This window comes from Fusarium phalaenopsidis (genome assembly GCF_050370095.1).
Source record: "Fusarium phalaenopsidis strain FUZ10S chromosome Unknown contig_32316, whole genome shotgun sequence".
NCBI lineage: Eukaryota > Fungi > Ascomycota > Sordariomycetes > Hypocreales > Nectriaceae > Fusarium > Fusarium phalaenopsidis.
The window spans coordinates 1413284-1439950 of NW_028145399.1; the positions used below are offsets into that span (position 1 = coordinate 1413284).

At 52.8% G+C, this 26667-nt stretch overlaps 8 protein-coding genes across 8 annotated transcripts; 5 read left to right on the forward strand and 3 right to left on the reverse strand.

Annotated features, from left to right (window-relative positions):
• Window positions 1-495: 495 nt before the first annotated feature.
• On the reverse strand, window positions 496-1772 carry LRP88_12012 (RNA recognition motif domain-containing protein; the record flags this gene model as incomplete). Its single annotated transcript, XM_083248420.1, has 4 exons — window positions 496-977; window positions 1031-1377; window positions 1444-1552; window positions 1721-1772. The coding sequence occupies 4 exons, from the start codon at window positions 1770-1772 to the stop codon at window positions 496-498; spliced, it is 990 nt and encodes a 329-aa protein (XP_083095850.1).
• Window positions 1773-3269: 1497 nt separating this feature from the next.
• On the forward strand, window positions 3270-4081 carry LRP88_12013 (SDR family NAD(P)-dependent oxidoreductase; the record flags this gene model as incomplete). Its single annotated transcript, XM_083248421.1, has 2 exons — window positions 3270-3705; window positions 3771-4081. 2 exons carry the CDS (start codon window positions 3270-3272, stop codon window positions 4079-4081), a joined length of 747 nt encoding a protein of 248 aa, XP_083095851.1.
• Window positions 4082-4212: 131 nt separating this feature from the next.
• Window positions 4213-4842, reverse strand: LRP88_12014 (GNAT family N-acetyltransferase; the record flags this gene model as incomplete). The annotated part of the gene is made up of 2 exons (XM_083248422.1): window positions 4213-4616; window positions 4674-4842. The coding sequence occupies 2 exons, from the start codon at window positions 4840-4842 to the stop codon at window positions 4213-4215; spliced, it is 573 nt and encodes a 190-aa protein (XP_083095852.1).
• Window positions 4843-5784: 942 nt separating this feature from the next.
• LRP88_12015 (uncharacterized protein) lies at window positions 5785-6976 on the forward strand (the record flags this gene model as incomplete). Its single annotated transcript, XM_083248423.1, has 2 exons — window positions 5785-6413; window positions 6472-6976. The coding sequence occupies 2 exons, from the start codon at window positions 5785-5787 to the stop codon at window positions 6974-6976; spliced, it is 1134 nt and encodes a 377-aa protein (XP_083095853.1).
• Window positions 6977-9984: 3008 nt separating this feature from the next.
• LRP88_12016 (WD40-repeat-containing domain protein) lies at window positions 9985-11861 on the forward strand (the record flags this gene model as incomplete). Its single annotated transcript, XM_083248424.1, has 3 exons — window positions 9985-10253; window positions 10306-10433; window positions 10489-11861. The coding sequence occupies 3 exons, from the start codon at window positions 9985-9987 to the stop codon at window positions 11859-11861; spliced, it is 1770 nt and encodes a 589-aa protein (XP_083095854.1).
• A 1005-nt stretch (window positions 11862-12866) lies between these two features.
• LRP88_12017 (glycerophosphocholine acyltransferase) lies at window positions 12867-14582 on the reverse strand (the record flags this gene model as incomplete). The annotated part of the gene is made up of 1 exon (XM_083248425.1): window positions 12867-14582. The coding sequence occupies one exon, from the start codon at window positions 14580-14582 to the stop codon at window positions 12867-12869; it is 1716 nt and encodes a 571-aa protein (XP_083095855.1).
• Window positions 14583-16474: 1892 nt separating this feature from the next.
• LRP88_12018 (uncharacterized protein) lies at window positions 16475-20463 on the forward strand (the record flags this gene model as incomplete). Its single annotated transcript, XM_083248426.1, has 5 exons — window positions 16475-16505; window positions 16579-16672; window positions 16725-19662; window positions 19713-20390; window positions 20446-20463. 5 exons carry the CDS (start codon window positions 16475-16477, stop codon window positions 20461-20463), a joined length of 3759 nt encoding a protein of 1252 aa, XP_083095856.1.
• A 786-nt stretch (window positions 20464-21249) lies between these two features.
• Window positions 21250-22605, forward strand: LRP88_12019 (uncharacterized protein; the record flags this gene model as incomplete). The annotated part of the gene is made up of 4 exons (XM_083248427.1): window positions 21250-21344; window positions 21401-21496; window positions 21549-22410; window positions 22504-22605. The coding sequence occupies 4 exons, from the start codon at window positions 21250-21252 to the stop codon at window positions 22603-22605; spliced, it is 1155 nt and encodes a 384-aa protein (XP_083095857.1).
• Window positions 22606-26667: the final 4062 nt, after the last annotated feature.

Genomic DNA, 26667 nt, shown 5'->3' on the forward strand with positions numbered 1-26667 from the left:
CACGGGATTCACCGATGAGGCCGACGTCGACATCTGGTTGATGCTGTGCTGCCAATGCTATCAAGTAGTCGTCGATAGACGCGATGGATGACTGATGAAGTGTTTGATTTTGCAATGATCCGGAAGCTGCCAAATGTGGTCCTTCTGTGACCTCGTCGCCGCAAGACTGACCAGCAACAAGAAACTCAAGTGACGCAGGCCGAGTACCCATTTTTTGATTCCAATCCCTTAACTGTCGCAATCACACGAAACTCCTGTGTAAGCAGAGCTTGATTTTAGATCTGCTGTCGTCCATGGAAGGAAAAGAAAAACGAAAAACAGTGAAACAGAAGAAAGCGCACGAGCAAAACAAGGAGGTTAGGAGAGGTAAGGAGAGGAGTCGTGACTCTGACGACTGATCGATCAGTCAGGCAATAGTAAAGGCCGGTGATGCGATCACTGGATGTTGCGGTCGGGGGCGCCTGGCAGGATTAGCGGATACATATAAGGCAGCACTCAGTAGTAGCCCGAACCTCCGTAGGCGTCGCGCGTCTCGGAACGAGAGGCAGACTCGCTGTACCCGGCAGCTCCAGCACCGGCAGCTGGGTCTCGAGTTCGGGGGGCGTCGCGGTCGCCTTGGCGGTCGTATCGCTCACGTTCGTAACCACCTGAGGAGCCGCCAGGAGCTCCACGGGGGCCGTAGCGATCCCGATCCTCGCGGCCGGCATATCGGTCCCGGCCATAGCCTTCATCGCGGTCGCGGCGGTCATAGCCGCGGTCGTAGTCACGGCCGCCATAGCCACCGGCACGGTCTTCATAGCGTCGCTCTTCACGGTAGCCACGGTCGTAGTCGCGGCCGCCGTAGTTGCCGCCACGGTCTTCGTATCGTCGCTCGTAGTTGCGCTCGTAACCACGGTAGCGGTACTGGTCGTCGCGGCCGTAGCCGCCGCCGCCACCGTAGCCACCACGTCGGCGGTCGTCGTATCGGGGACGGGGCTCTGGTGTCAAGTCAACAGAATGCAACGAAAGGTAGCTATGCAGTGTTACGAACCTCGCTTGGGTGGACCAAAGTACTTGCCGGGAGTCGGGGTGCGAGGACGAGCTCGACGGGCCTTCTCGATGCTCAATGTTCGGCCCTCGATCTGCTCGCCCTGAAGGCCTTCCTTGGCAGCCTCAGCCTGCTCAGAGGTGACCATCTTGACGAATCCGAAACCACGGGATTCCTTGGTGTGAGGGTCGCGCATGATCTGGCACTTCTCGACATCGCCGTACTTCTCAAACATTTTGGAGACCTCGGCCTCGGTGAGCTTGGGGTGGATGCCGGTGACGAAGAGGTTAGAGCCAGGGTTTACAGCACCATCATCATCGTCTCGAGGAGCGGAAACATCCTTCATGTTGCTGTGAGAGAAAAAATTACTGTCAGCAGGCGTCGATGTGTTGGTCGAGAGGAGCGCGGGAACTAACCTGTCGCCATGGCCGCCGGGCGATGCAGAGCGACGGCGGCTTCCCTCGTTGTCGTCACGGGGACGGGGCGAAGCGCTTCGGTTGTCGCGCTCGTAACGAGGTGCCTCATCTGAATCTTGGGTCAGCTATTTGTGAATCATGGCGAAGCTGGTTGGTCGATGAGATGTGAGGAAGGATCGAAATGATGGGCGATGGGTGGCGGTGATGCAAGATGGGCAAGCGACGGTTGTGTGGTGCGGACGCGTCGCCGCAACGCGCCGCAGGGACGGCAACGAACCTTCGTATCGATCGCCATTAGCAGCCTCGTAGTCCATAGCGGTGGTAGCCATCTCGACAGATGTTCTTGAAGATGAGCCAGGTAGAAGATCGAGCCGAATATGGGTTAGGTGCGGTGGCTGACGATAGCTCAATCGCAAGCCGTGTGGTGGGAGTGAGGTTGAAAGAAGAAGGAGAAAAAAAAAAAGTCGGCGCTGGGGAGAAGGGGAAAAGGAACGGCTCGGGAAGGTGCAGCAAGCCTAATATTAAAGGGCGTGAGCGCGCGGTAACAAAGAAGCTCGCCGGTTGCTTTCTAAATGAGCGGGCGCGTTGAGAGAACAAAGAAAACCTGAAAGGCACACAGTTAAGGGCCAGGTGATGACGGATAGCGAAGAGAAAGCTCGAAATGGGGCATGGGGGAGGAGGATGAAGGGTTGGATGATGACGGCCGCCTGGGGAAACAGGCAGACACTGGCGAATTATTTCGTTGGTGCCGTCAGCGAGGCGACTCTGTAATGGTACCTGAGGATGGGTGGGGGCTGCACTGCACGGTAGGTACCAGCTACACAGGATATGCTCAGGACTGACCCGCATGGTGTCTCCAGTCAACACAGGTGCTAGGGCCAGCCAACTGTCAGTGCTGTGGCTAGTGCCAAGGTGGCTGCGCCACTCTGTATCCAGTGACGAGCTTCCATGCTACGGATTGACTGGCAGACTGGTTGATGACTGCCTCGAATTCTACATCACTCAGCTTTGGTCCAAAGCCTATCCTTGACCCATTTCTGATGAATTCCCTCTTCGTTTCGTGTACTAATCTGCGTATGGGTAAGCTTGTCTTCGATTCCTTAACACCGTTGTTGGCTTGTGAACTTACAGATCGATCGCCCTTGGTGTTGGGGACTTGGAACAAGCACACAAAACATCCTACCCACCCTCACACTCACCTTTGAACCCGCAATTTTTATAAAGTGAATTAAGCCAGGGGTGATCGCACGGAAGTCACCGCATACATACTAGGAGAGAGGACGATGTGAATTCAACCAGGTCGTGCTTGTTTCGGCTTCCATAGAACTCGTCATGCCTACCCTAGAGAGACACAATGATTAGCCTAATATCAACTACCTAGACCACAAGGGAAACGGCACAGTAAAAACAAGTTGCGAATCGCCTCACGAATATATATGATCTACCAAATAGTTAAACATTGTCGCCAAGTACTGCAGCATATAGGGTTCAGCACCTCCTGTCTAGACAAGGGACCGTTATCCAGCTAGCCATTAGCTAGGGGTAGACCAACCGTTTCCTTCAATATCGCCGATGAGAACTACCATGTGCCGTGTGCGACGGAGACCGGCAATGCGTCCATATTATCCATCGTCTACCCCCCAATCAACCGTCATTTATTCCTGCGGGGGTGGCAGCTCGGGTACCAAAGGCCCGACCCACGAATCCCCGACCGCATATAAGACCGAATAGAGCGAAGCCATCCCTCACATCTCGCCTCCTACTTTGACTACCAACAAGCGTATTTCACAACAATCACACCACAACTCTCAACGGTACCGTACTCCATGTCGCTCATAGGGAAGGTCTATGCAATCACTGGCGGAGCCAGTGGCATTGGTCTCGCAACGGCCAAGATCCTCGCGCAACGAGGTGCTACTGTGAGCATCGCTGACATTGACCCCGATGCCCGGGAGAGTGCAGCTTCGTACTTTAGAAAGCAAGGGATCCCTTTCTCAGCCACTCGGGTTGATATATCTCAGCGAGCCGAGGTCGAAGACTGGCTAGACGACACTCTCAAAAAGTATAGAAGACTTGATGGTGCAGCCAACGTGGCTGGTGTCATTGGCAAGCATCACGGCGTTCGACCTGTATCCGACCTTGAGGATGATGAGTGGCACAAGATCATCAACATAAACCTGACTGGAACAATGTATTGCCTGCGAGCGCAGCTGCGCAGGATAGCGGACGGAGGATCCATTGTCAATGTCTCATCTATCCACGGTACCAAGGGTACGCCATACCAGCTGCCACACAATACCTGTCCCCTTCTGACCTGGAGTGAACAGGATTCGCCAAGCATGGCGCCTACGATGCCAGCAAGCACGGCGTAATTGGGCTGACAAGAGCGGCTGCAAAGGAGAATGGTCACAGGGAAGTGCGCGTCAACGCTGTCGCCCCAGGTGCTATCTATACACCATTGATGAAGAAGGCCTGGGTCATCCACAATCGACCAGATGACGCTGCGTTCGACGAGCCGAGTGCTTTCCAGCGCCAAGGAACCTCAGAGGAATGCGCCAATGTCATAGCTTTCCTCCTTGGCCCGGAGAGCACATTTGTGAGCGGAAGTGTGTATGAAGTGGACGGAGCCTGGCTCTGAACGGCCTCGATGAAAGCTACGTCCCAACACTTTCACGATAGTCCTGGGAAAAGCTGGCGTCGTGGGCAGGAGAATGACGTATCGAGCCTGATTGGAATATCGGGAACGGAATATCGAGTATCGGATTGCGCTTACCACACATCCTCAGGATCAACCACATGGTTCTCTCCGTCATCCCGAATGTGTTGATGGTCCTTGTCTCGCTTCATCGGCTTGCGCATGTCGAAGGCATCCTCGCTTGACTGGGTAGGGTCAGTCGCATGGTCACCATAATAGTCCCTGACCACGCGGAAAACACTATAGCCCAGGCTTTTGTAAAGCTTGATGGCGCGCTCATTGCTTCTCCGGACGAATAGATCCACGAACCAGGCGTTTTCTGCATCAGCCGCAACTTCCAACTGGTCGGTCAAAATCTTGGCAATGCCAGATCGTCGCGCCTCTGGGGCAACAGTGAGGGCCGTTATGTGGGCGTGCCACGGTAGGTAATGCTCGGAGAATTTGTAGGCATCTGGCGAGGATTCAACCTTCCCCATGACTGGAAACCAAGATTAGCATCGAGCTAGCGATCCAATACGCCCAAGAGCAATCCCACTGTATCCGACGATATTCCCATCAATGTCCTCGCAAACCTGGAAGAGTGACGGCCATTTTGCATGATATTGGAGATAGAAGTTGAGCTCGTATGTTTCGGTGAGCGGATCGAGGTTGCACTTTGAGAACTTGTTCACATCGTCGGGTCGAAATCGGCGAAATGTAGCCATTTTGACAGGGGAGGAGTTGCCGTTTGGGACCAACCCTGCGTGCTCCCAAGCAACTGAGTGTGGTATTGGTATAGGAATAGGCCGCTCCTCGAGAATGTATAGGCTGTTGGAAAGCTGAACCTCGTGCCTTCGTGGAACCGTTGTGTTTGTTCTGTAAGATAGTGGAAAGAAAAGCTGCCCCGCGAATGTGCTAGGGAGCTATTTTGTGTCATGTGGCGGTGCGACCGGAGTTCGCATTGAAGCCACAATGGGCAGGGGCATCCAGGGAACAGGCTCATGGCAACCTAGCCCAAGCCGATACCTGAGTTTCAAGTCCCTGCACTTCTAGTTCACACAGTTAATGTACCTTTTCGTCATGTATGTTGACGCTAAAGGGGCCCACCACCCGTTTTCGCTTGCCAGCATCACGCCGCCACGACAACGTTGAGCGCCTCAGTCATTGTGACAATGGCATGAAGGGGCATATCATATCACCCTTCTTATGATCTTTCCACGTGTCGACACATACAAGTTCTTCTGACTTGACTCCTAGGCTGGGGAGATCGGGTACTTTTTAATCTCCCGGAAGCCCGGTATTCTCGCTCCTCCGTCCTTTGTGTACTGTTGGCCGCCATTTTGGTGCCATCAATAGTTAGTACCTAATAAAGGATCCCTGGTCGCCCAAGCCAATATCATTTCGAGCAACGCCGACTCTCCCTCCCTCGACACCCCCATTTCGAAAGGAGACCATCCACCCCGCGGCACAGATACACACAAACGAACGTTGCGAACGAGCCTCATCGAGTCGATCCCGAAAAGCCATTGCAGCAATACTGTCCGCCTCTATCCGCCGTCCAGACCGCCGCATCTATCATATTCAGCAGGGCAGTCACAGGCTCGCGAGGTTAGACCATCTAGGTCCAGGGAAGCAACATCCGCATTTCCCGGCTCCGACATACGAAAATGCCATCCTCACCGCATACGCCGAGGCACTCTCGGAACTCGTCCGCTTTCGATAGCTTCTCGGGCTCCCCACAAGCTCGGCGGCTCTCCAGATCGTCAGCACAGGACCCCTCAGCTTCATTCCGCAACAGCTTTAATCAACAGGATGCTCTGGAGCTGAACGGGAATGGCATGGGTAACCTGGCGGACGAACTCGCAGATGCTTTTTCGGACTCGGGAGACGAAGGTGACTACATCGATGGAGATGGCGATAGTGAGATGCTAGGCCCGGAGGAAGATGAGGTCCAGCATGGGCATTCGACTGAAGAGGAAGAGGAGAAGGTGGGCGCCAGTAGTCCAACAAAGCAGAACGGCGACAGATTAAAAGCTGCGAACCTGACGATTCTCTCCCCACGCCGGAAACACCAACGACAATCGAGCAATTACGATGGCAGTGAGTACGGGTCCGAGTCTGATTTGGACTCTCCTGGCATGCCGCCCGGACTGGTTGCCAAGATGGACGCTGTAGAGTCGCTGGCCCGGCGGGGGACAGAGAATTACGGTGGCCCAACGGACGACGTATTCAAGCGAGTCACAAATGCGTTGCGGGATCTCGGGTCCCAGTCCAGTGTGGAGGCCAGCGCCTCAAGGTTTGAAACACCATCCGATTGATCATGAGGAATCTGGCCAAGCTAACAGAGACGGCAGATTGATAACGGCACATTCTGCGCTGACCACTCACCTGAACCATCAAACCCGTCAAATCCACAACCTCACATTTCCTCTATTATCGCCTCTTGTCGCACCCCCGGACCCCGAGACCATCGACGACTTGATCCCGCTGCTCTTATCGCTCTCGGACACGATGCCACGACCCTCAACATCGGCATTCAACTCGTTGACAGGCCTCCATTCAATCACCTCTGACTTGGTACAAGCCCTGAATTATCTCTCGGACACGCTGCACATGTCCCGGCAGACAACAACAACAGCAACAAGAAGGTTGAGGAGCGCAAAGGAGATCGTTGCTGAGATGAGGAGAGAGGAAGAGCTTAGGGAGGAAGGCGAGCGCTGGCTTACGAGGGGTAACTGGGGGGAGCGACTGGAGAAGAGAGAGTGCGCAGGCGTATGCGGAGAAGTGATCGGCGGATTCGAAGAGGTCTGCAACGGATGGCGGGAGAGATTGCTGGCGCAAGCAGAAGCACAGGCCTAGGTGACGGAATGAGTTGAGGGACTCGTATTAGGCGGTGCAGGACATCACCCGTGGCCAATAGTGCCCCATCATTATCTGGTTTTCTTTGTCTATGGGGAGATACCTGATATCATCCTTTTCGTTTCTTTTGCTTTTCTTGCACACAACCCCTTGCAATTTCTTTTGTCTATTTCTGGGGCGGCTTGATCACATGCTGGAGAGAACAAAGCCGCAGCGAGGCATGGATATTGGGAGGATGACCCTACAACTATAGATAGATAGAAGTAGCTCTTGTTTAGAGATATCGTCAAAGAACGAGCACAAGAACGAATTATGACTGGATGATCCTGGGCGTCTGATACGCATAAGTGAGCGAGTGAGCCGAAAGGCTGACTCACGTCCGGACTCGACAATGCAGAGCAACACGGCCTGCAGGCGGTCGAGTTCATTGGACACGTGTGTGAGGCCATCGTATCGCGACCTGCTGCTCCTCTGTTATTGCAGCCGTGTTCTCCCCGGGCCACTGTTTGGTAGGTAGATTGGAGGCCACTTGTAAGCGGCCGCAGGCCAGGTTTCTTTTCCTGCGGCCCAAGACCCGGCCAAAACATGCACTGGAATTCAGGTGGGGGAGACAAAAAGGGGGCAGTGAGGGGGAAGACGCGCGCGACTGAGACGCGTTGAGTGGCGTTTCGTCGCCCGTTGACGCGACCCTCATAATTCCCGTCTCCAGGGCCTCGTGTTTGGAACAGTGCCATTTCCAGTGTCACTGTGCAGGCTGAGCACGGCGCTATCGGGAGTCGGTGTGGCTGGGGAGGTAGATTACAGCAGACACTGTGCGCGATGGCCGACTCGTCCCGATTGGTTGGTGACACGCTGGCCGGAGTCTCCACGCCAGGGAGTTTGAGTTGACAGGCCAGCGAGAGAAGGGACACCAAAACAAGCGACAGGATGACTGGCAGCTAGATAACCAATCGAGTCTGACGGCCTGGCTTGGGCGGGAGGGGTGAGGCATTGTTTCTGCCGCACCACGTACCGCGCATCACGTTTACCCTTACGCGCGTGTCCTTGCCCGCAGCGCAGACCAACATCTTACCCACTGGCGAATGCATCATCACACCAGACTCGCAGTCCAAAGACGCAGGACGGCTGCCCTTGGGCACGCTCAGGCACGCACCGACGTCCGCACATTGGCGCGCACACACTGACGATTTCACATCGTGTTGACGACAGGGCTGCGGCTGCGGGTTGAGAATCTGAGCTAGCTGCGGAACGTCCCGCTACTGTTTGATAAAGCGTTGCTGGCCAGTCTTGTCAGGAAAGGGATTGGAGGCATCCTTAGCCCGAGACTGGTTCTCACGCTGGTAGGGAGTACAGAGGTAGGAGATGAGAAGACTAGCAACGGGACGAAAGTATTGGGGAAAGTAGATGACGCTGGCCATGTCTGGACTGAATCCCTTCAGAAAATAGGATTGAGAGGGCGAATCGCTGATTTGTTAGGGTCATGTACGTCGGACTGCCAAAAAAACACACACAAACGCGCACTTACACGACCACATACCGGGTTTGCATGGATGGATGCACAACTCACATCAAAAACAACAAATATGCACGCGGGCAATGCCACAAAATGGCGCGCAAAGACACAACAAGCGGTGGACGGGACACTTGGCAGAACACTAGACCAACTGAGACTTGCTAAAATGCTATGGCCGGTGCCCGTATTTATTTGTTATGGGAATAATAAATAGACGTCCACACCATCTATCTATCTGAAGCTATCCTTTCTTGGGGGCCATCATTGACCATGACGCCGCTCCAGTAAGCAGACAGTGTGCCCTGTTCCATGTGCCTGCTCACGTCGGCACCTACCGAGCTCTTGGACGCGGGAACTACCTCCAAATGGAAGTCGGCAGTAGAAAGGCAGCGACCGCGACCAAGCAGGTAGGGGTCTAACGGGAGCTGAAGTGCGGGAAAAACCGAGAACCCGTCAATCGGTCCATGTTTGCAACGGGGTTGGAGAAGCATTGGAGGGGAGGCAGAGAGGGAGGATAGGATAGGTGCATGCATCAGGTACAACTAGAATCGGCAAAACAATCAAAGGTTTGACACACAATGCTGGATGCAAACCAAATTATCCAGCCCCTCGATTCCCCTTCAATGCCATTCTCAGGCTCGATTCTTGGAACAACAGGGGATCACGGTCCTCTATTATTGTGGTGGTTGTTGTTATTGACCCGCGCGTTTCCTGGCCGTCCGCGGTCTTCCTTGTAAGAGCCCGCCCGGGCGCAGGGGGGTCCCATCCTGGCGTCTTGGGCCCCTGATTGGCCACGCGCCTGTTAGCGCGCCCTTCTGAGTCCTAGGTCAACCTCCCTCCAGCAGCAACATCCCTCACGAACCTGAGCCCGCGACCCTCTTTCCCGCCACCCCCAGCGCTCCTCTCAGCGTAAACCCGGCAAAGCCCAGTACCGCACCCGCCCACCTCAACCTCTATCCTGCTACTTGGATCTCGCACATCACGTCTCGCATCGCCAGCTGCCGCGTCTTGCATCGCCACGAGCTTCCCCTCTCTAGGTTATTCTCCTTCTCATCGCGGCTTCGGATTTTCTGCTGCGTATTTCATCTCTTTTTGACTTCAACCACTTGGCCAAACGAGCGCCCTCAGCCGAGCACCGTGCCCGACAACCCCCCAGTTGCTGGGTCCTTGCGAGATCGAGACGATGCGATAGACGCCTTCCGAAAAACAAAGCCGAGATCTGCTGGACGGTGCTTGGGATTGCGCCCTCACCGTCTCGCCTGGACTCTCCCTCCGCCCTCGCCGCCTGTTCACCTCCTCAATCAAGCGTCGCTTCGCTTGCCTGGCAATCCTCCGCTATCCTCTCGCGCCGTCACGACCCGTTCTCCCCACCGCTTCCCCCACGATCTCTTTAATCAGGTACTAGGAGTCGCAACCCGACCGCGTCTCAACCATGGTGGCACTTCCTGGAGCCGCCGGCATCGCTGCCTCGAGTCATCATCGCTCTAAGCGAGCCATGGACGAATCCAAAAGCCATGCCGCCGCTCCTCGCGCATCTACTCCTCCCCGCTCAGATCGCGGTCGCTTGGAGCCCAGACAGACCCTCGACAATGGATCCAATCGTTCTCTTCGCAGCAACGCAAGGAAAAGCGATGCCACCCGTGCGAGCCCGTTCGATGTCGACGCCGTCGACAACGCTTTGTTGCGCGAGTTCCAACGACCACAGCGAGAGAGCACACCGGGTGCCAGCCCTCATCGTAAGCGACAGCGGATAAACGGTGATCGGTTGGTCAACCATGCAATGCATCAATGTCGTCCCTTGCTTACCCTTCCGTAGATTCATCCCGACTCGTTCCGGCCAAGACCTGCAAGCTAGCTTCAGTCTTCTCCATGAGGATGGATCACCTGCTACCCCTTCGAAACAAAAGAAGCGTACTCCTCACGGTGAACTGCACTTCCAAAAGAGTATGAACCCGTCCGATAACTTCGTAAGTGCTTGATGTACTGACAACTATCGTAGCGGAGGAGGCAAACCGCACTTTCTCACACCTGCTTCGTGCTGAGCTCTTTGAGAACTCAGTACCCCAAGCAGCAACCCCAACTCTCTCCCCGAACCAAGCTCTCCCCACAACCTCTTACATCCCCGCCAACGATGGCACTCGGGCTCACACACCTCCCACTAATGCAACCGCGCCTTCATTGCCGTCTTCTTCATTAACGCCATCAACACCCCACAAGAACCTCTTCTCATACATGTCACCACGCCACCACAGCAACGTCGCTGGACACCCGACTCCCTCGAAGACACCACAAAGCCGCCACGGCCCCAATTTGGATACTCGAGCTGAGATATACAGCCTATCGCCAGTACGATTTGGCAGCCAACAGATGCTGCTCAGCCCTAGGCGCCAGCCAAGGGCTGTTAGCAAAGTGCCCTACAAGGTCCTTGACGCCCCCGAACTGGCCGATGATTTCTATCTGAACTTGGTGGATTGGGGGAGTGCAAACATACTTGGTGTCGGCCTGGGTTCCAGTGTTTACATGTGGAACGCGCAAACCAGCAAGGTAAACAAACTTTGCACGTTGGAGGACGACACCGTGACAAGCGTGTCATGGATACAAAAAGGCACACACCTTGCTATAGGGACGGGCAAGGGCCTAGTGCAGATCTGGGATGCGGAAAAGGCACGAAGACTACGAACAATGACTGGTCACACAGCGCGTGTGGGATCCTTGGCCTGGAACACCCACATTCTTACCTCTGGGTCGCGCGATCGACTCATCTATCACCGCGACGTGCGAGCTCCCGACCAGTGGTTGAGGAAACTCGTTGGCCATAAGCAAGAAGTTTGTGGCCTCAAGTGGAATTGCGAGGATGGGCAGCTGGCGAGTGGTGGTAACGACAACAAGCTCATGGTCTGGGATAAGCTCTCAGAAACTCCGCTTTGGAAGTTTTCGGACCACACCGCAGCCGTCAAGGCTATCTCATGGTCTCCTCACCAGCGCGGCTTGCTCGCGTCTGGAGGTGGTACTGCTGATCGCCGTATCATCTTCCACGACACCGTCAAGGGATCAGTCATCAACGAGATTGACACAGGTAGCCAGGTCTGCAATATTGCTTGGTCAAAGAACTCCAACGAAATCGTCTCGACTCACGGCTACAGCCAGAACCAGATCGTTGTCTGGAAGTACCCTTCCATGACCCAGGTGGCCAGTCTGACAGGACACACCTATCGAGTGCTGTACCTGGCTATGAGCCCGGATGGCCGAACGATTGTGACTGGAGCTGGAGACGAGACTTTGAGGTTCTGGTCGACATTTGGTCGGCGGCCAGGGACTCGAGAGGATGGTGACAATGGAGGTCGACTTGCTGACTGGGCTGTTATTCGATGAGCTTCTATATTTGGAGGCAGTACATGTTTTCATTTGGTTGTCACCCCATCGAATTTTCTGGCCAGCTTGGATTCTTCATATTGACGACGTGTCATCCGTACACTTGAACGGCCGATTTATTACATGCCGTCCATCTAAAAAAAAGTTTGGGCGTGGAGAGCAAGTGGTTCTCAAAAGTCGCATCTCACGCATTATGGAAGAATACCCTGAGGGATATCGCATCATCTGCATTAAACGGCGTCGCATCTGGACTTAGGCTCTCCTCTGGCTTAACGGAGGGCTTCACGGGTGGTGGTGTTGGTCGGGTTGCTTTGATTGGGAATATTTTGGGACATTGGAAGGGGCAGGCGGAGATGCCCCCTTGAATGAATGGACGGGTTTGATGAGGGATGATGATCTTGGGCGCATTGCTGGTCCGGCTGGCAAAGGCAGAGCAAAGCAAGCAAGCGAAACAAGCTCTGAAGTTACAGCAATTGTCTTTATCTGCACTTTTGTTGTTTGTCATTTGGCCTGCATAGCGCAATGTGGCTGTTTAGCTAGGGCACAAAGATGCCACATGAATATAATGGACGGGTTGATACCCTTCCTTCAAGTTAAAGCGTCATCTTTGTCCCATGCATGCCGTGATATGTAAACAAATTCGACACATGAGTCTTCAAAAGGTGTCAGAAGCCGATCGAAGGTCTTCACACGACGTAGTTCTAGATCACATCACATCACAACTTGTAAACTACCCATGTCTGATCTCTCTGAGGTGTCTGCAAAACGAGGGGTATTCTCCGTGCATATTGGTTGTAATGAACGGTGGGTTCTCATCAACTTAAGAACCAGCAGGACTTCAAACGCTCCATACACCTCCAGCCAAATAAAGTAATAAACAGCCAATTAATCGTAATAAGCGCCCAAACGTCATGCCAAGGATGAGATTGCAGGAATCATCAGAACAACAAGAACGCAACAAAGCCCAGAACATCGACTACGTAGCCGTCTATCAAAAGTTCAACATCAAGCAGTGGGTGTCTCACCCGACTTCCTCTCCCGAGTCGTGTCGTTGCGCTCGCCGTCAACTCCAGTACTGGTAGAGCCCCTTGTCTCATCGAGAAGAGGGATCTTATCCACACTCACCGGCCGAGCGGCTTCATCTGTGGGTAGGGAGGTGTCGCCCAGCATGTCCTTCTCGCGGGCTACTTCGTTCATCGATGGGATCTGGCTGGTAGACACGGAACCAGTCGCTCCTTTGTGAATCTGATCAGGGGCGGAGGATCCTTCCGGCCGAGGCCCTAAAGGAGGCGAGTGTGGCATGTGTTCTGGCGAGTTCTGCCATTGAATCACCTCCGCCTTCATAGCCTCCAATTCCTTCTGGAACCGAACACCAAATACATCAATGTAGTATGTGGCACCGTTGTAGATGCTCCAGGTAAAGACCGTGATGAGGAACGCGGTGGAGGCCCAGCGGCTCAAGAACCAAAGAGGGCACGGAAGCATGGTGAGAACGGCGTAAGAGTACTGAATCATCATGAAACAAGCTTCCTGCATGCGCTCAGGTCGTGCCAGCACTAACTTCCCGATCCATGTCTTGGAGTACGACTTTCGCAACCAAGTAAACGAGGTGGGTCGACCGGCCGCAATCTTCTCCTTCCGACGGACGGTAATGAAGAAGTAGTACGAAAGCTGCCAGATAGTATACGGGATCGTGCTCCAAGCCAGCATGGAGACAACGTTCGCGTATGCAGTGGGTGATCCTGGAGGTGAGGTTTTGACAGTCCAGATCGCTGGAAATCGTTCCCTCTGGGTTTCCGGAGACAGCAGGTGGACGATGCAATGTAGAGTTGCACAAGGCATGATGTGAATGAAGAGCGAAGTAACCTTGTCGAAGCTGTGAAAGACGAGTGAGTTGCGCCACATGATGATAGCAACTGCATTGTTTCCAAACGCGAGGCAATAAGCGGCAAGGAAAAGTCGCTTCGAACTAGGGAAGACCCAAATGGACAGGAAGAGTAGAAAGTTGACGAAGTAGCATAGGTCGGCCAGGAAGTAGTGGTAGCCGCGTCGATGATAAGTGAAGAAGCGGATAGGCATGAAGTACAACAGTTGCACCGTGTACCACAGGTGGAAGTACTCTGGGAACCCGCCGATGAGGTATCCGCTGACGAATATGTTCATGACGCCAAAGATGAAGGACACCTTTTCCCGTGCGCTGATGACCTTGGTGTCGTTCCAACGCTTCCCTAGCTTGTCGACACGGCGTTGCATCTGCTTGCGGTATCGATCGAGCTGTTCGTCAGCCGAAGGAACGCGGCGCCGCCATTCCTCAACCATGCGATCACGAGCGAGCGCTGTCTTGGACTTGATGGCCTCTCTCGATCGTCTAACTTTGTCCGTCTGAGCAGAGATGCCCTTTTGCAGCTTCTCAAGCTGCTGGGGCAGCGCGAAGTTGTCGAGTAAATCGAGGACTGTCAATCGATCGAGAGGTGGCAGAGCGTCCCAGTCTTCATGGTTAGAGCTGCTGCCAGAGAAGGATGGATTTCTCGAGTGAAGCGAGCTTCTGGGTGTCGTGGCACCTAGCATTGGTGTATCAAGTAGGGAAGAGTCGGCGGGCAGGGAGTTGGGAGAGGCAGGAGCTTCGGGCCCGGGGGTAAGGACGGGATCGCTATCAGTAGAGATGTTGTCGGATTTGAGGCCGTGGGAGGCACCCGAAGGTGCCTTGGTATCGTCATCCATGGCGTTGTTCTTGGTTGACGTCGTGTTTGATCCGCGCGTCGAGGGTTGCCGTGTAGGTGGTAGCGAAGCTCCTAGCTATTGAAACGAGCGTTAGCAATCATAAATAACCAACAGAAAGGCAAAATCAAGGTTGCCAGGAACGAGAAGAAATACTCACAAGGCGAGGGATGCAGGGGCTGCTCTAGCACGGACGGGGGAAGGACGGTGTAAGGGAGCGCAGCGCGAGTCCAAGTACTTATACAAGGCCCGCTGCACAAGCTCCAAAGACAAGGGAGGGAGGGGCCTGGCGGTTAGAAAGTCATTTGTGCTCTGCGAGATTATGAAGAAGCGGTGACTAGGAATGGAGAGGACAAATAAGACAGACGAAGAAGATAAAGCGAGGAAAAAAGAAAGGAAAGAACAAAGGGGACAGAAAGTGAAGGGAAGCACCAGCGGTGACGGAACATCCACGTGGGATTGCCTGGATGTTCAAGTCCCCAACACCTCTCACGTCGAAGCTGGACCCCAGACCCGGGCTGCCTATGATGAAAGCGACGGGCTGAAAGCTTGCTGGGGTAGTGTGGCACACACTGCTGGAAGAGCTGGGTAGGTATGGAGTACTCGGTCGATCCGCAGCTCATTCTCGTCCATATTGTGCTCGAAACACTTGTATGGTATTAATATTTGTAGAACCATATCTCTTCTATTAACTAACCTACTCTTTGACGAAGATTTCTTCACACTGAAACTACGGATTCAAGTCACTTCATGGCTCCAGCTCCAGCTTCCTTTGACACCATCGGTGGGGCCAGGTAGCCACTGGCACATGCATTTGCGCCACAACCTGGATATCAGCTTGGATCTTTCCATCGACTGGCGATCAAGGGCCGTTTCAGGGCACAACTTCGCCGTCATCGTCCAGGCAGGAATCGCTTGCATCATACCTATTGAGGCCACCAAGCGAAGCCCTTGAATCTGGGCTCTGCTTCGTCACCTCGCCTGCAACTGCATGTCATTCATGCCTTGGAGTCAGATGCACTCTAGTTCCAAGTGTGTTTCAAAACCAAATCCACTGCGAGTATCACGATACCCCAACCCATCATGTGAACCCTTGACCTAGGGCAGACCCGTTCTATTATTGGTTGTTCTGCCAAGTTGGGATGTACGTGTACCGTCGTTGACTTCTGACTGGTTGTCTGGGTTTGGACGTCACTCTAGCTCTCTTACTGTATACAACTGATGATTACTCTGTTTATGGAAAGGAACAGTACGCACGCATTTGTTCTCCTTCTTCTACCTTTTGGTACACCCCGTCTTGCTTTCTTGCCAGACTGCGGAATGATGCAAGCCACTGCTGCTCGCCCAAACTGAAGTGGATCTGGGCATGCTGGGTTTAATTCATGCTTAGGCGGTACGTACCGCTTATCGGTAGTGCCTTATCCGCAGTTTTTTGTTGGATGGAATTGGCGGCACACACGCACGGGCCATGCCCCAAGCTTGTCGCACTGAGAGAAGCCCCAAGAGGCTCCCGCCTCAGGTACCAACCAGCCAGCCTTGGTCGTCGCGCGACGCGTTATCCATCATTTTCAAGCGTCGCAATACGGCAAACGCCATTCATCTTTACCCACCCATTCTCGCCGTTGACTATGCGTGCTCGTCACATCGAATTGGAAGACTTTGCGGCATAGCATTATTCGGTCTCCGAGATTAGTCTTAACGCGCTTCCTTTCTGCCTTTTCTTTGCGCGACTCGCTGGCGCACTGGGTCCCCGGCCACTTGACGCGCCCTCTTCCCCCGTCGCATTCGCTTCGCGACCCGTGATACCCCTCTAAACCAACCTCACTCTCTTCTCTCACATCCGTAAACCTCCCCTCGACCACCGATACCCGGGCTTGCTGCCCACCGACGCCACCATGGGCAAGCTCATTCGTCTCGAGTTGTTCAGTGCGTTATTCCCTCTCTTGCTACGGGTTGAGTTAAGCGACGAAGGATCCCAGAGCTGACTTGCGCGCGATAGACTTCAAGTCCTACAAGGGCCACCATACCCTTCTTTTTGGCGATTCATACTTCACTTCCATCATCGGGCCCAATGGATCTGGGAAATCTAACTCGTAAGTCATATGCCGTCGTCCTTGCGCCGCCCGCTTTGCTGAATCTCGCCAGTATGGACGCTATCTCCTTCGTCCTGGGCATCAAATCTTCCCACCTGCGCTCCGCCCACCTCAAGGATCTTGTCTACCGAGGGCGAGTCCTCAAAACTGCCAAGATCAACGACGATGGCTCGGCTCAGACCAATGGTGACGCAAACGGCCATGCCGATGGAGACGACAAGGCTTCCCGAGGTGACCCCAAGACCGCTTGGGTCATGGCCGTGTACGAGGACGATGCTGGCGAGGAGCAGAAGTGGAAGCGCTCAATCACCAGCCAGGGCGCCAGCGAATACCGCATCAACGACCGTGTCGTCACCGCTCAGCAGTACAACGAAGCCCTCGAGTCGGAAAACATCCTCATCAAAGCCCGGAACTTCCTCGTCTTCCAGGGAGATGTTGAAGCGATTGCGTCACAGTCCCCTCAGGACCTCACACGCCTAATTGAGCAGATCTCAGGCAGTCTGGAGTACAAGACAGACTACGAGAAGACACAAGCTGAGGCGGAGCAGGCGGCTGAGAACCAAAACTATCAGCTTCACAAGCGACGTGGCATCAATTCCGAGATCAAGCAGTTCCGCGAACAGAAGAAAGAAGCCGACAACTTCCAGAAGAAAACAGATGACCGTGATGCTGCTATTGTCACGCACAGCCTGTGGAAGCTGTATCACTTCCAGAAGGCTATTGACGACTCATTTAACGCCATACAAGACCACCAACAAGAACTCAAGGAGCTGCGCCGTAACGTCGAATCATTTGAGAAGCGTCTGGAGGCTGCCCGGAAGGAGCAGGCCTCAGCGAGTCGCCAGGTTGCTCGCATCGACAAGGATATCCGGGCCAAGCAGAGAAGTATTGAAGACAAGGAGAGCAGTCTTGTTCCGATCGAGGAAAAGATTCATGAATCAACACAACAAGTTGAGGGCCTACAGGCCCAAATTGCCAAGGTCACAAAAGAGCGCGACCAGCAGGCAGAGATCGTACTCAAGATCCAGAAGGATATTGAGAATGTGGAGAAAGCCCGAGAAGTCTTCGAGAACGACTACAAGGAGCAGATGAAGAAGCAAGGGCGAGAGGTCAGCGACGAGGACCGAAGGGAGTACAACACTCTTCGCGCCCAGGTCATGTCTCGCTCCGGTCCAAATCAAGCCAAGCTTGAGAATCTCGAGCGACAGCGAAAGGCAGATGAGGTTACGGTCAACAACCTCAAGGGAAAAGTCGACAGTATTGCGGCAAGCATCGAGAAGATCGAAGCGGAGCTCACGAGCATCGACGAGAGGAGAGCCGCAGCACAGACTGCCTCCAAGGAACTCTCGCAGGAAATTGATACCAAGAAGAAGGAGTTCAACCAACTTCAGTCAGAGCGTGTCAGAACCAGCCAAAAACGAACCGAGCTCGAGGAGAAGCTTGAGGACGTGGCCCGGAAGCTCAGGGAGGCCGATGATGGCAGGCGGCAGAGCGCCAAAGACACCCGGATGAAGGAGATGGTGTCTGCTCTAAAGCGCATGTTCCCTGGTGTCCATGGCCGCGTTGGTCAACTTGTCAAGCCGAAGCAGAAGAAGTTTGACGAAGCTATTTCTGTCGCCCTTGGAAGAGACTTTGACTCGGTTGTGGTCGACACAGAGAAGATCGGTGTCGAGTGCGTTCAGTATCTCAAGGAGCAGAGGTTCCCGCCAATGACCTTCATCCCCCTGGACAACATCAAGGTCAATGCTGTGAACACTGCAGTCAAGGGATTTTCTGGAGCCCGGTTGACCATTGACACTGTCGAATTCGATTCGGTTGTTGAGCGAGCCGTTTCTTATGCATGCGGCAGCTCTATTGTGTGCGATACCCTCGACATCGCCAAGCACATCTGCTACGACAAGAAGATTCCGGTCAAGGCTGTTACGCTCGAGGGTTATATCATCCACAAAGCAGGTCTTATGACAGGTGGTCGTGGGCCTGAGTCAAAGAACAAGAGGCGCTTTGAGGAAGCTGATGTTCAGAACCTTCAACGGATGGCCTCCAAGCTCAAAGATGAGATTGAGCGGTTGCCAAAGGCTGACAGACGTGGCACACAAGAAGAATCACTGCAAATCGATCTGGCTGGATTGGAGAGACGCCTAGCAGCTGCCAAGGACGAGCTGGCTGCTTTCAACAAGAACCATGCAAGCAAGAAGCGTGAGTTGGACAACCAGAAGAGGCAGCTCAGGGAGCTGGAGCCCAAATACCAAGAGCAGGCGGCACAGCTCGAGAATACCCAGAGGACATGCCAGGAGTTTCGAGATGCTATCGCACAGGTTGAGGACCAGGTGTTCGCAGACTTTTGCGCGCGACTCGGTTACAGTGATATCCGTGCTTACGACGCTTCTCAAGGCAAGCTCGAGCAGGAGGTTTCAGAAAAGCGCAACCAGTTTGAGGTCCAGAAGCAGAAACTGTCGAGGCTATTGACTTGGGAACAGTCCCGTAACAACGACACAATCGCCCGGATCAACAGACTGCAAAGCGTCATTCGACGCGTCCGTAACGATGCCAAAACGTATGTAAAGGAGAAGGACGAGATTCAGAACGCGATGCGAGATGAGCAGGAAGAGTTGGAGGCTCTCCAAGAGACTCTTGAGGAGAACAAGGCCGAGCTTGCTGAGAAGAACCAGAAGGTGTCCGAGGCCAAGGTCGAGGTGCAAAAACGCAGCAAGGACATCGATGAAAACCTGAAAGAGATCAGCGCGCTCGAAACGACCCTGCAAAAGAACAGTGCCAGCAAGTCAGCACTGCTCAGAAGATGTCGCCTGGAACAAATTCGCATACCCCTCGAGGAAGGTACCTTGGATGATCTGCCGACCGAAGACGATCTCCTTCGTCAAGATCCAGATGCCATGGATCTAGATGACGAGGACGAGGATATGATGGATATGGCAATGGCGACCTACGGAATTGCAATCGATTTTGACAGCCTCGACGAAGAGCTTAAAGCCGTGAGTGGCCCTCTGGGCTGCGTTTGGACAAATTCACTAATTGCATGTAGTCGGACGATGCGAGTGTTGAAGAGAGCCTGTCAGACAAGATTGCAAATCTGACCTCCGAGCTGGAGAAGCTGAATCCCAACATGCGAGCGATGCAGAGGTTGGAGGACGTGGAAACCAGGCTCAAACTCACGGAACAAGAGTATGAGGACTCCAAAACGGCAGCACACGAGGCCAAGGAGGCCTTCAACGAAGTCAAGCAAAAGAGGTTTGAACTCTTCAACAAGGCCTTTACCCACATCCAGGAGCAAATATCACACGTCTACAAAGATCTTACCCGATCAGAGGCATACCCCCTTGGTGGTCAGGCGTACCTGGACATTGAAGAGGATACGGATATGCCATACCTGTCGGGCATCAAGTATCATGCGATGCCACCGCTAAAGCGCTTCCGAGACATGGAACACCTGTCGGGAGGTGAGAAGACGATGGCTGCACTCGCGCTTCTCTTTGCTATCCACAGCTACCAGCCAAGTCCCTTCTTCGTCCTTGACGAGGTGGATGCCGCTTTGGATAACGCCAACGTTGACAAGATCAAGAAGTACATCCAGGACCATTCGGGACCTGGAATGCAGTTCATTGTCATCAGTCTTAAGGCTGGCCTCTTCCAAGACAGTGACAGTCTCGTAGGTGTATACCGCGATCAGGAGGTGAATAGTTCACGCACCCTTACTCTGGATGTGAGTCACCCCCAACCCACGTGGTTCTCCGTTCGCTTACTGACTTTGGATACAGTTGAGAAATTACGCATGATGAGAACTAAAATTCTGAATCTTTTCTTTCGTGGAGCATGGGTGGACTCATGAGAGTTTTTGCTGCAACTTGGAGTATTGAGCCTTGCGAGCTCTGCACGCGCTGTGTCACATATGAGTTTATGAGTTGTTACTGCGCTGGGAATTCATGTAAAATTACACCGAATACGTAAATCATGCAGCGCTTGGCGGATTGAACACTGATTAGGCGCAACTTGTTCTCTACCTACCTACCTACCTACTTAATCACACTTCGTACTATTGATGGAGGTGAAGCTGCATAAGGCTGAGAGTTGGGGCTGAGATGAGGCTAGGCTCATGCAGGACGGGTGGGTCCCATGCAGACCAAGCCACACCAGATCCCAGGCAGCTGGCAGCCTGTCTCAAGACAAAAGAAACTCCTCCAACCTGACATTAGATATCCAAACTCTTCCCCATCAAGAATTCAAAGGCGTACTAGGACCTCTTTGCGCCCCCGCGCGAAGCTTGGAAAGTCTTTCAATCGGCTGCATATTCTAGGCCTCCTCTCCCGCCATGTTCGATCGCCCATAAAATGGTTGTTGAGCCACGCTTTGTTCGAGACGGCAACCTCTATCGCATTCCCATGCTCTTGTCGCGACGAGCCGCAACAATCTGATCGGGACCCGCGCAATCCCCTCCTGCTATCTTATCCTCTCGAAACCCTACCATCGTACCATCGACCCGATTGAAATCCCCGATATCATCCTATTCTCCGTCTGCGCAAATCCTTCCAGTGGCGACCATCCTGCGATTCGCGACCGACACCATGGATCTCGCAGTCACTCTCATTAAGTCCGTGATGCGGGCTTTCTACCAAACTCGCGACATACTTGTCATCGATGCGCTTATCCTCCATGAGGCGTATGTCTCTCGATCTGGAGAAGTGTGAGGCTCCTGCTAATGTGATGTGGTGGCAGGCTGAGAGATGATGACCTGGCCTACCTGATGGCCATCAATACAAAGGACCTCCACAAGATCTGCGGCAAGCTGCGTGAAGATAGATTCTTGACTGTGTATGCGTCCTCAAGTCTTGAGGGGAAACAAAGCCGCTGACTCTTGGTGCAGGCACACGCGATCAGAGCTACGAGAAGGAAACCCGAGACCGAGCAATCGAACTTGGTACTACATTAATTATCGAAATACCATTGACGCGATCAAATGGCGCGTCTACACGATCGACAAAGAGGTGCAGGGCACCACGCAAGTGGCCAGCGAGAAGAAGGAGTACTTTTGCTCATTCTGCAAAGCGGAGTGGACAGCCATGGAGGTCTTGGACAACGTTGGTCCGGATGGTTTCCTGTGCCATCGCTGCCACCATACGCTCACGTTTGAAGCAGACCGAACTTCGACCGGTCATGAGCAGTCGACTCGCCTCAACAACCAGTTCAAGTTCATCAGCGAGCTTCTACCCAAGATCGACGCAGTCCACATCCCCGAATGCGACTTTGATCGTGCCTTTGCCAACGCCCGCCCAGTGAAGCGAGATGCGACACATCAGCGTGCCCAAACCGTCGCAGCGGACGCCGGCGCAAACCGACCCATGGCGGTTAAGGGCTTGACAAATACTGGGCCTCAGTCTATCGCAGTTAATATCTCGACTTCTGATGGGCCAACAGATGCTGAAAAGGCGGCGGAGCAAGCGCGCAAAGAAAAGATTGCCAAGCAAAACGCGCTGCCATCCTGGATGTCCAACAGTACAGTCACCGGAGAGTCATTCTCGGCGACTGCTACACCAGGCACTACCACGACTATCAAGAAGGAGGCCGCTGCAAACTCATCACTTGCTGCTGCGCCTGACACCAAGGCCACCACTCAGATTGATGATATCTTTGAGAAGCTCAAAGCAGAACAAGCTGCAGAACGGGCTCGGGAAGAGGACGAATTTGGGTCTGAGGAAGAAGACGAGGACGAAGATGAGTTTGAAGACGTGCCACCAACGGGCAACGTATCCAGCCGGGACACCCCTGTCACACCGGCAATCAAGCGGGAAGCGACTGCAGACGGAGACAACTCGGATGAGCGACAAGCGAAACGAGTCAAGGTTGAGCCTGAGCCAGTGGTCAAGAAGGAGGAGGAGGAAGATGAGGACAGCGAAGAAGAGATTGAGTTCGAGGATGTATAAAAGGCGCAGATTTGCATACGCCAATGGTTTTTTTTCTTTCTCCTTTCTAGAGGCTACAAGTGCTCGCCATGGGCAGACTGGCTTGATGTTTTAATAACGATTTGTTCAGGGGGTATGGATGGACCTGGAGGACTGGCAAGAACGGATCCATTGAGACGGGAGAAAGAACCAGCCAGATTGGTATTAAAAAAGCCCGCGAGGGTAGGGACATGATACTTTGTTGATATGATTGCACAGGGGTACAGCAGAGGGCGCAAAGACTACTATAGACAATATGAATCAAGGAGCGACAACTCCTCCTTCCACCTTGACAAGACGAGACTACCAACCCGTGCGACGGGGGTTTCAGAGCATTCTATTCACACTATATCATAAAGACTGCCTATTCACGATAACATGCTTTCAAAGAGGAATAACTGATAGTTATACAACCCTATCATGATATTGCCATAGCTCTGCGCAGTTTATCATTATATTATGACGGCCCTCTTACAATTTGTTGTAAGATGGATGTTATGTTGTGTTCCTATCCTAACGCCGGAACGTTATCTTAACATATCGAATCCCCCGTGGCCCTCGATCATTTCCTGCAATGTCTTGAAGGGCTCTCTCACACCGGTTCCTTGCAATTCCTCCCAGTTGACTCTCCCCAAGACAGCACCATACACCTGCTCTAGGTAACCTGCCTCTCTTCGTTGGTCCCAGAGCTCGAACGCTAAGTGAAATTGTGAGAGAATTATCACCTCGGGAGTGACTCTGTTCACCCTTCAGAGTGGGTGAGCGGGGTCGGGAAACTCGTCCTTGTGGTCTTCAATATATATATACCTTGGTGTGCGGATGCCGTTACGAAAAGCAGTCTCTCGCTGCTCTTCCTGGGTATATATACTAAATGCCTTTCGTCCCCTCATTGTAGTAGAAGGCCCCATCTCCGACGTTCATCGTAAGCGGAGACTTGCGGTATAACCCGCCCTCCTTCTGTCGTGCAAGAGGCAGAGGTTGCATCTCGTGTGGTTGAGCTGTTTGACCATAAATCCTGTCTCGGGAGCTGCGTTGACAAAGCTGCGTAGCTTCGGATCGCAGAACCCAGGGGGGTATGCCAGGAGAAAATGTGTAGATTGTGTGCAGAAGCATTGTATATTTTTCTCCCCTTCTCTAGCTTCTACTTGAAAAAGCACCGGGTACACACAGCAGTGATTCATTGTCGAGTTCTCGACAGTGAATCACTGAAGTTATCTGCCAGCTGGCGATAACTGCCAAGCTCTTGCAATTCCTATCTCATCCTTTTCTTCCTTCAAGCTTCTCCTCTCAAGCTTCTTCTTCTCTTATCACAGAAACTCTTATTTCGGCTCAATTATTTTCGTGATGCCTCCTATCTGGGGGAAAAAGTACTTGGAGGAACTGGGACTAGAGTCCTGGGAGCAAGTCGAAAAGATGGCAGAGCAGGCTCTTCAGGAGAAGGACAGGCAATGGGATGCAGAAGCCGAGTCGAGACGTAGCCAAAATACAGCACAACGCACTCATCCTCGCCTTCGGAGAATCAACAAGACCAAGGTTAGCAAGCGTCTTCGAGGCTCACAATCAGATCACTCAGAGCTAATAGTATCCCACTGGATAGGTTCGGAAGACAGCGCGCAATGAGGCCCAGCATGAACACCAAACTGTGGCTTCAACCAGCCATGACTTGTCACTAAGTCTCCCAGGCGACCGAGATTCTCTTGGTGGCATGTCTGAGATCCGTTCCGTTCACGATTCGCCCAATGTCAACGACGCCGAGTCTTCAAGCGGCGACAAATCTGAGTCGACAGGACCAGAAGACTGTCACACAACTGACTCTGGAGACACAACGTCGTCGGACGACTCCGGCACCACCCATCAGGAAGCCACTCCCGAGAGAGACGTTGACGTTGATATGGACGAGTAAAAGATAGCTCTCACGGCCCAGATCGTTCAACAACCCCAGGTGCTTCCCTGCAGGTTGGCTTCATAGGTACCTAAATAGGTAGAACAGACATACCACAATCGCACCATCCTTTGGAGAACCCTCCCTCCGTCGCGATACTAATTCTCGTGACTTGCTTCTCTCGATGTATTCAGCGCTAGGTCGGTTCACTTCTTCCCCCTTCCCCCAGAGGGAAGGTGCTCCCAGGCATTCGTCAAAATCTCCGCGTCTTCTGTATCTTATCTTCTCTTCTTCCTCACTCTCCCCACCCCCTTGGTTGATATTTCGAGAAGAATCTCTACTCTCATTCAACTCATCTGATATGGAGCCCGATGAACCTGTGTCAGACCCCTTCGCCACCAGAAGCCCTATGTTCCATGCTGGGCTCAAGCAATATGGCAGAGAAGATTCTGTAAAAGCACTCCCCACGACAGGTATGTCAACTCCTCTGCTGTCTGTAGATACAAGTCTGATATTTTTCTCCAGAGAACAACAAGTCCCAAACCTTGGTGACTAGGAGCGCTTTCTTACACGATACCTAGTCACATCAAGTCCCTCAACCTAAATCGCGACAACAGCGCCATCTCTACAGAACTATGGCCAGTGCACTCTGCTACGCCGTGAGCGACTACATCTGCATGTACCCTTCGTTCAGTCTCGATGCTTGTGATCGGCCTAGACTTGGTACTTACCAGGCCAAAGTGTTTAAAACTAATGTAGTGCTGCAGAGGCGCTACTTCAGAGCAAATGCTCAGGGACAAGATCCTCGCCAGGGAGAGGGCTCGCAGCAAGAAGATGTGAGTCGAATGAACCCAAACCTCAGATCTGCTGTGTTTTCACGCTCCTGATGTTTGAGCTATGCGTGACAGCGCCGTTTCTCATTCGAATTGGGAAGATTACATCGGCACTCTCCTCTGGACCCGCCCGACTTTCCAGTTTTCTGTGTAATAGAGAAGGGGGATATTAGATAGTTTGGACAATTATACTATGACAAACTTTCTACTGTCCAGATGGGCCAACTGATTCTATCCCGCAGTACTTGACTTGTCAAACTTTGTTGCCCACCTATTCACAAACCACGCAAGTTCGGAACAGCAAAGACGGTCAACCAACCCTTCTTAAACACACCGAGTAAATTTATATTGAATTGGATGAAATCTTCGGAGAGATCATATTAAGTGGCAATATTCGAGAGCTCTTTTATCCATTTTTCCATCCCTCATTGATTGCATTTAGGGGGTGATAAACTGATATATGTGCACCTCCTGGTGTCTTGTTTTCCATAACACAAACCAACCACCAGGGCCAACATCGAAAATGCTCGAGTTTCTTAATCACTCTCCAAATGCCAAGGACCGCGGTGTCACGCAAGAATATATTAACCACGTCGGTACACCCTGGGTGGCGCGACTTGAAACATCACCAAGTACATCCCTTGGCTAGGGTAGGGATGATGAACGTCAGAAGGCGCAAAGACTACTGTAGATAATATGAGTGAAGGAGCGACAATGACGGTCTTTGTAGATTAGGTGTTCTAATATTCTTTTCAAATTATTACGATTTAATTCTCAGGTGATTCAATTCAATTGCAATAAACACATCTGCTGGAGGGAACCAACTCTACAGCAGCAGCCACCCTTGCTGCAGGTGATGGAAATGTGATAAGCAACAAAGGACAAGGCTCCCATGGGCCAACCAAGCATTTGCACTTTCTGTTTGCTACCCGTGAGAGGCCGTCCCCGGGCGTGTGCCGTTTGTTTGCTTTTGTCTAGACACCTGTTGGTTCGTCTGTTTCTTATTTCAACAATCGCCACAGTTCTTTAGCATCTGCACAGTCCAGCGAGTTTCTCATTTTGGTGTGTGAGCACATGCCATGCCTCTTATTCTTGGTTCACTGTGGGAAGCACGTTACACGCCCATTTCGTCTTCTTTTCCATTCCCTGAATTAATGGCGGAAATCAGCTCTTATTTATTATGTGGGATACCTTTAGGCGACGAAGTCGAGCACCATAACCATGAAAGGATATGTGAATGGATACACACCATCACTGGAGAGGGGGATCTCCAATCACCCCAAGAGAGGGGCACCTTCTCGCAAGAGAGCGACAACTCCTCCTCCCACC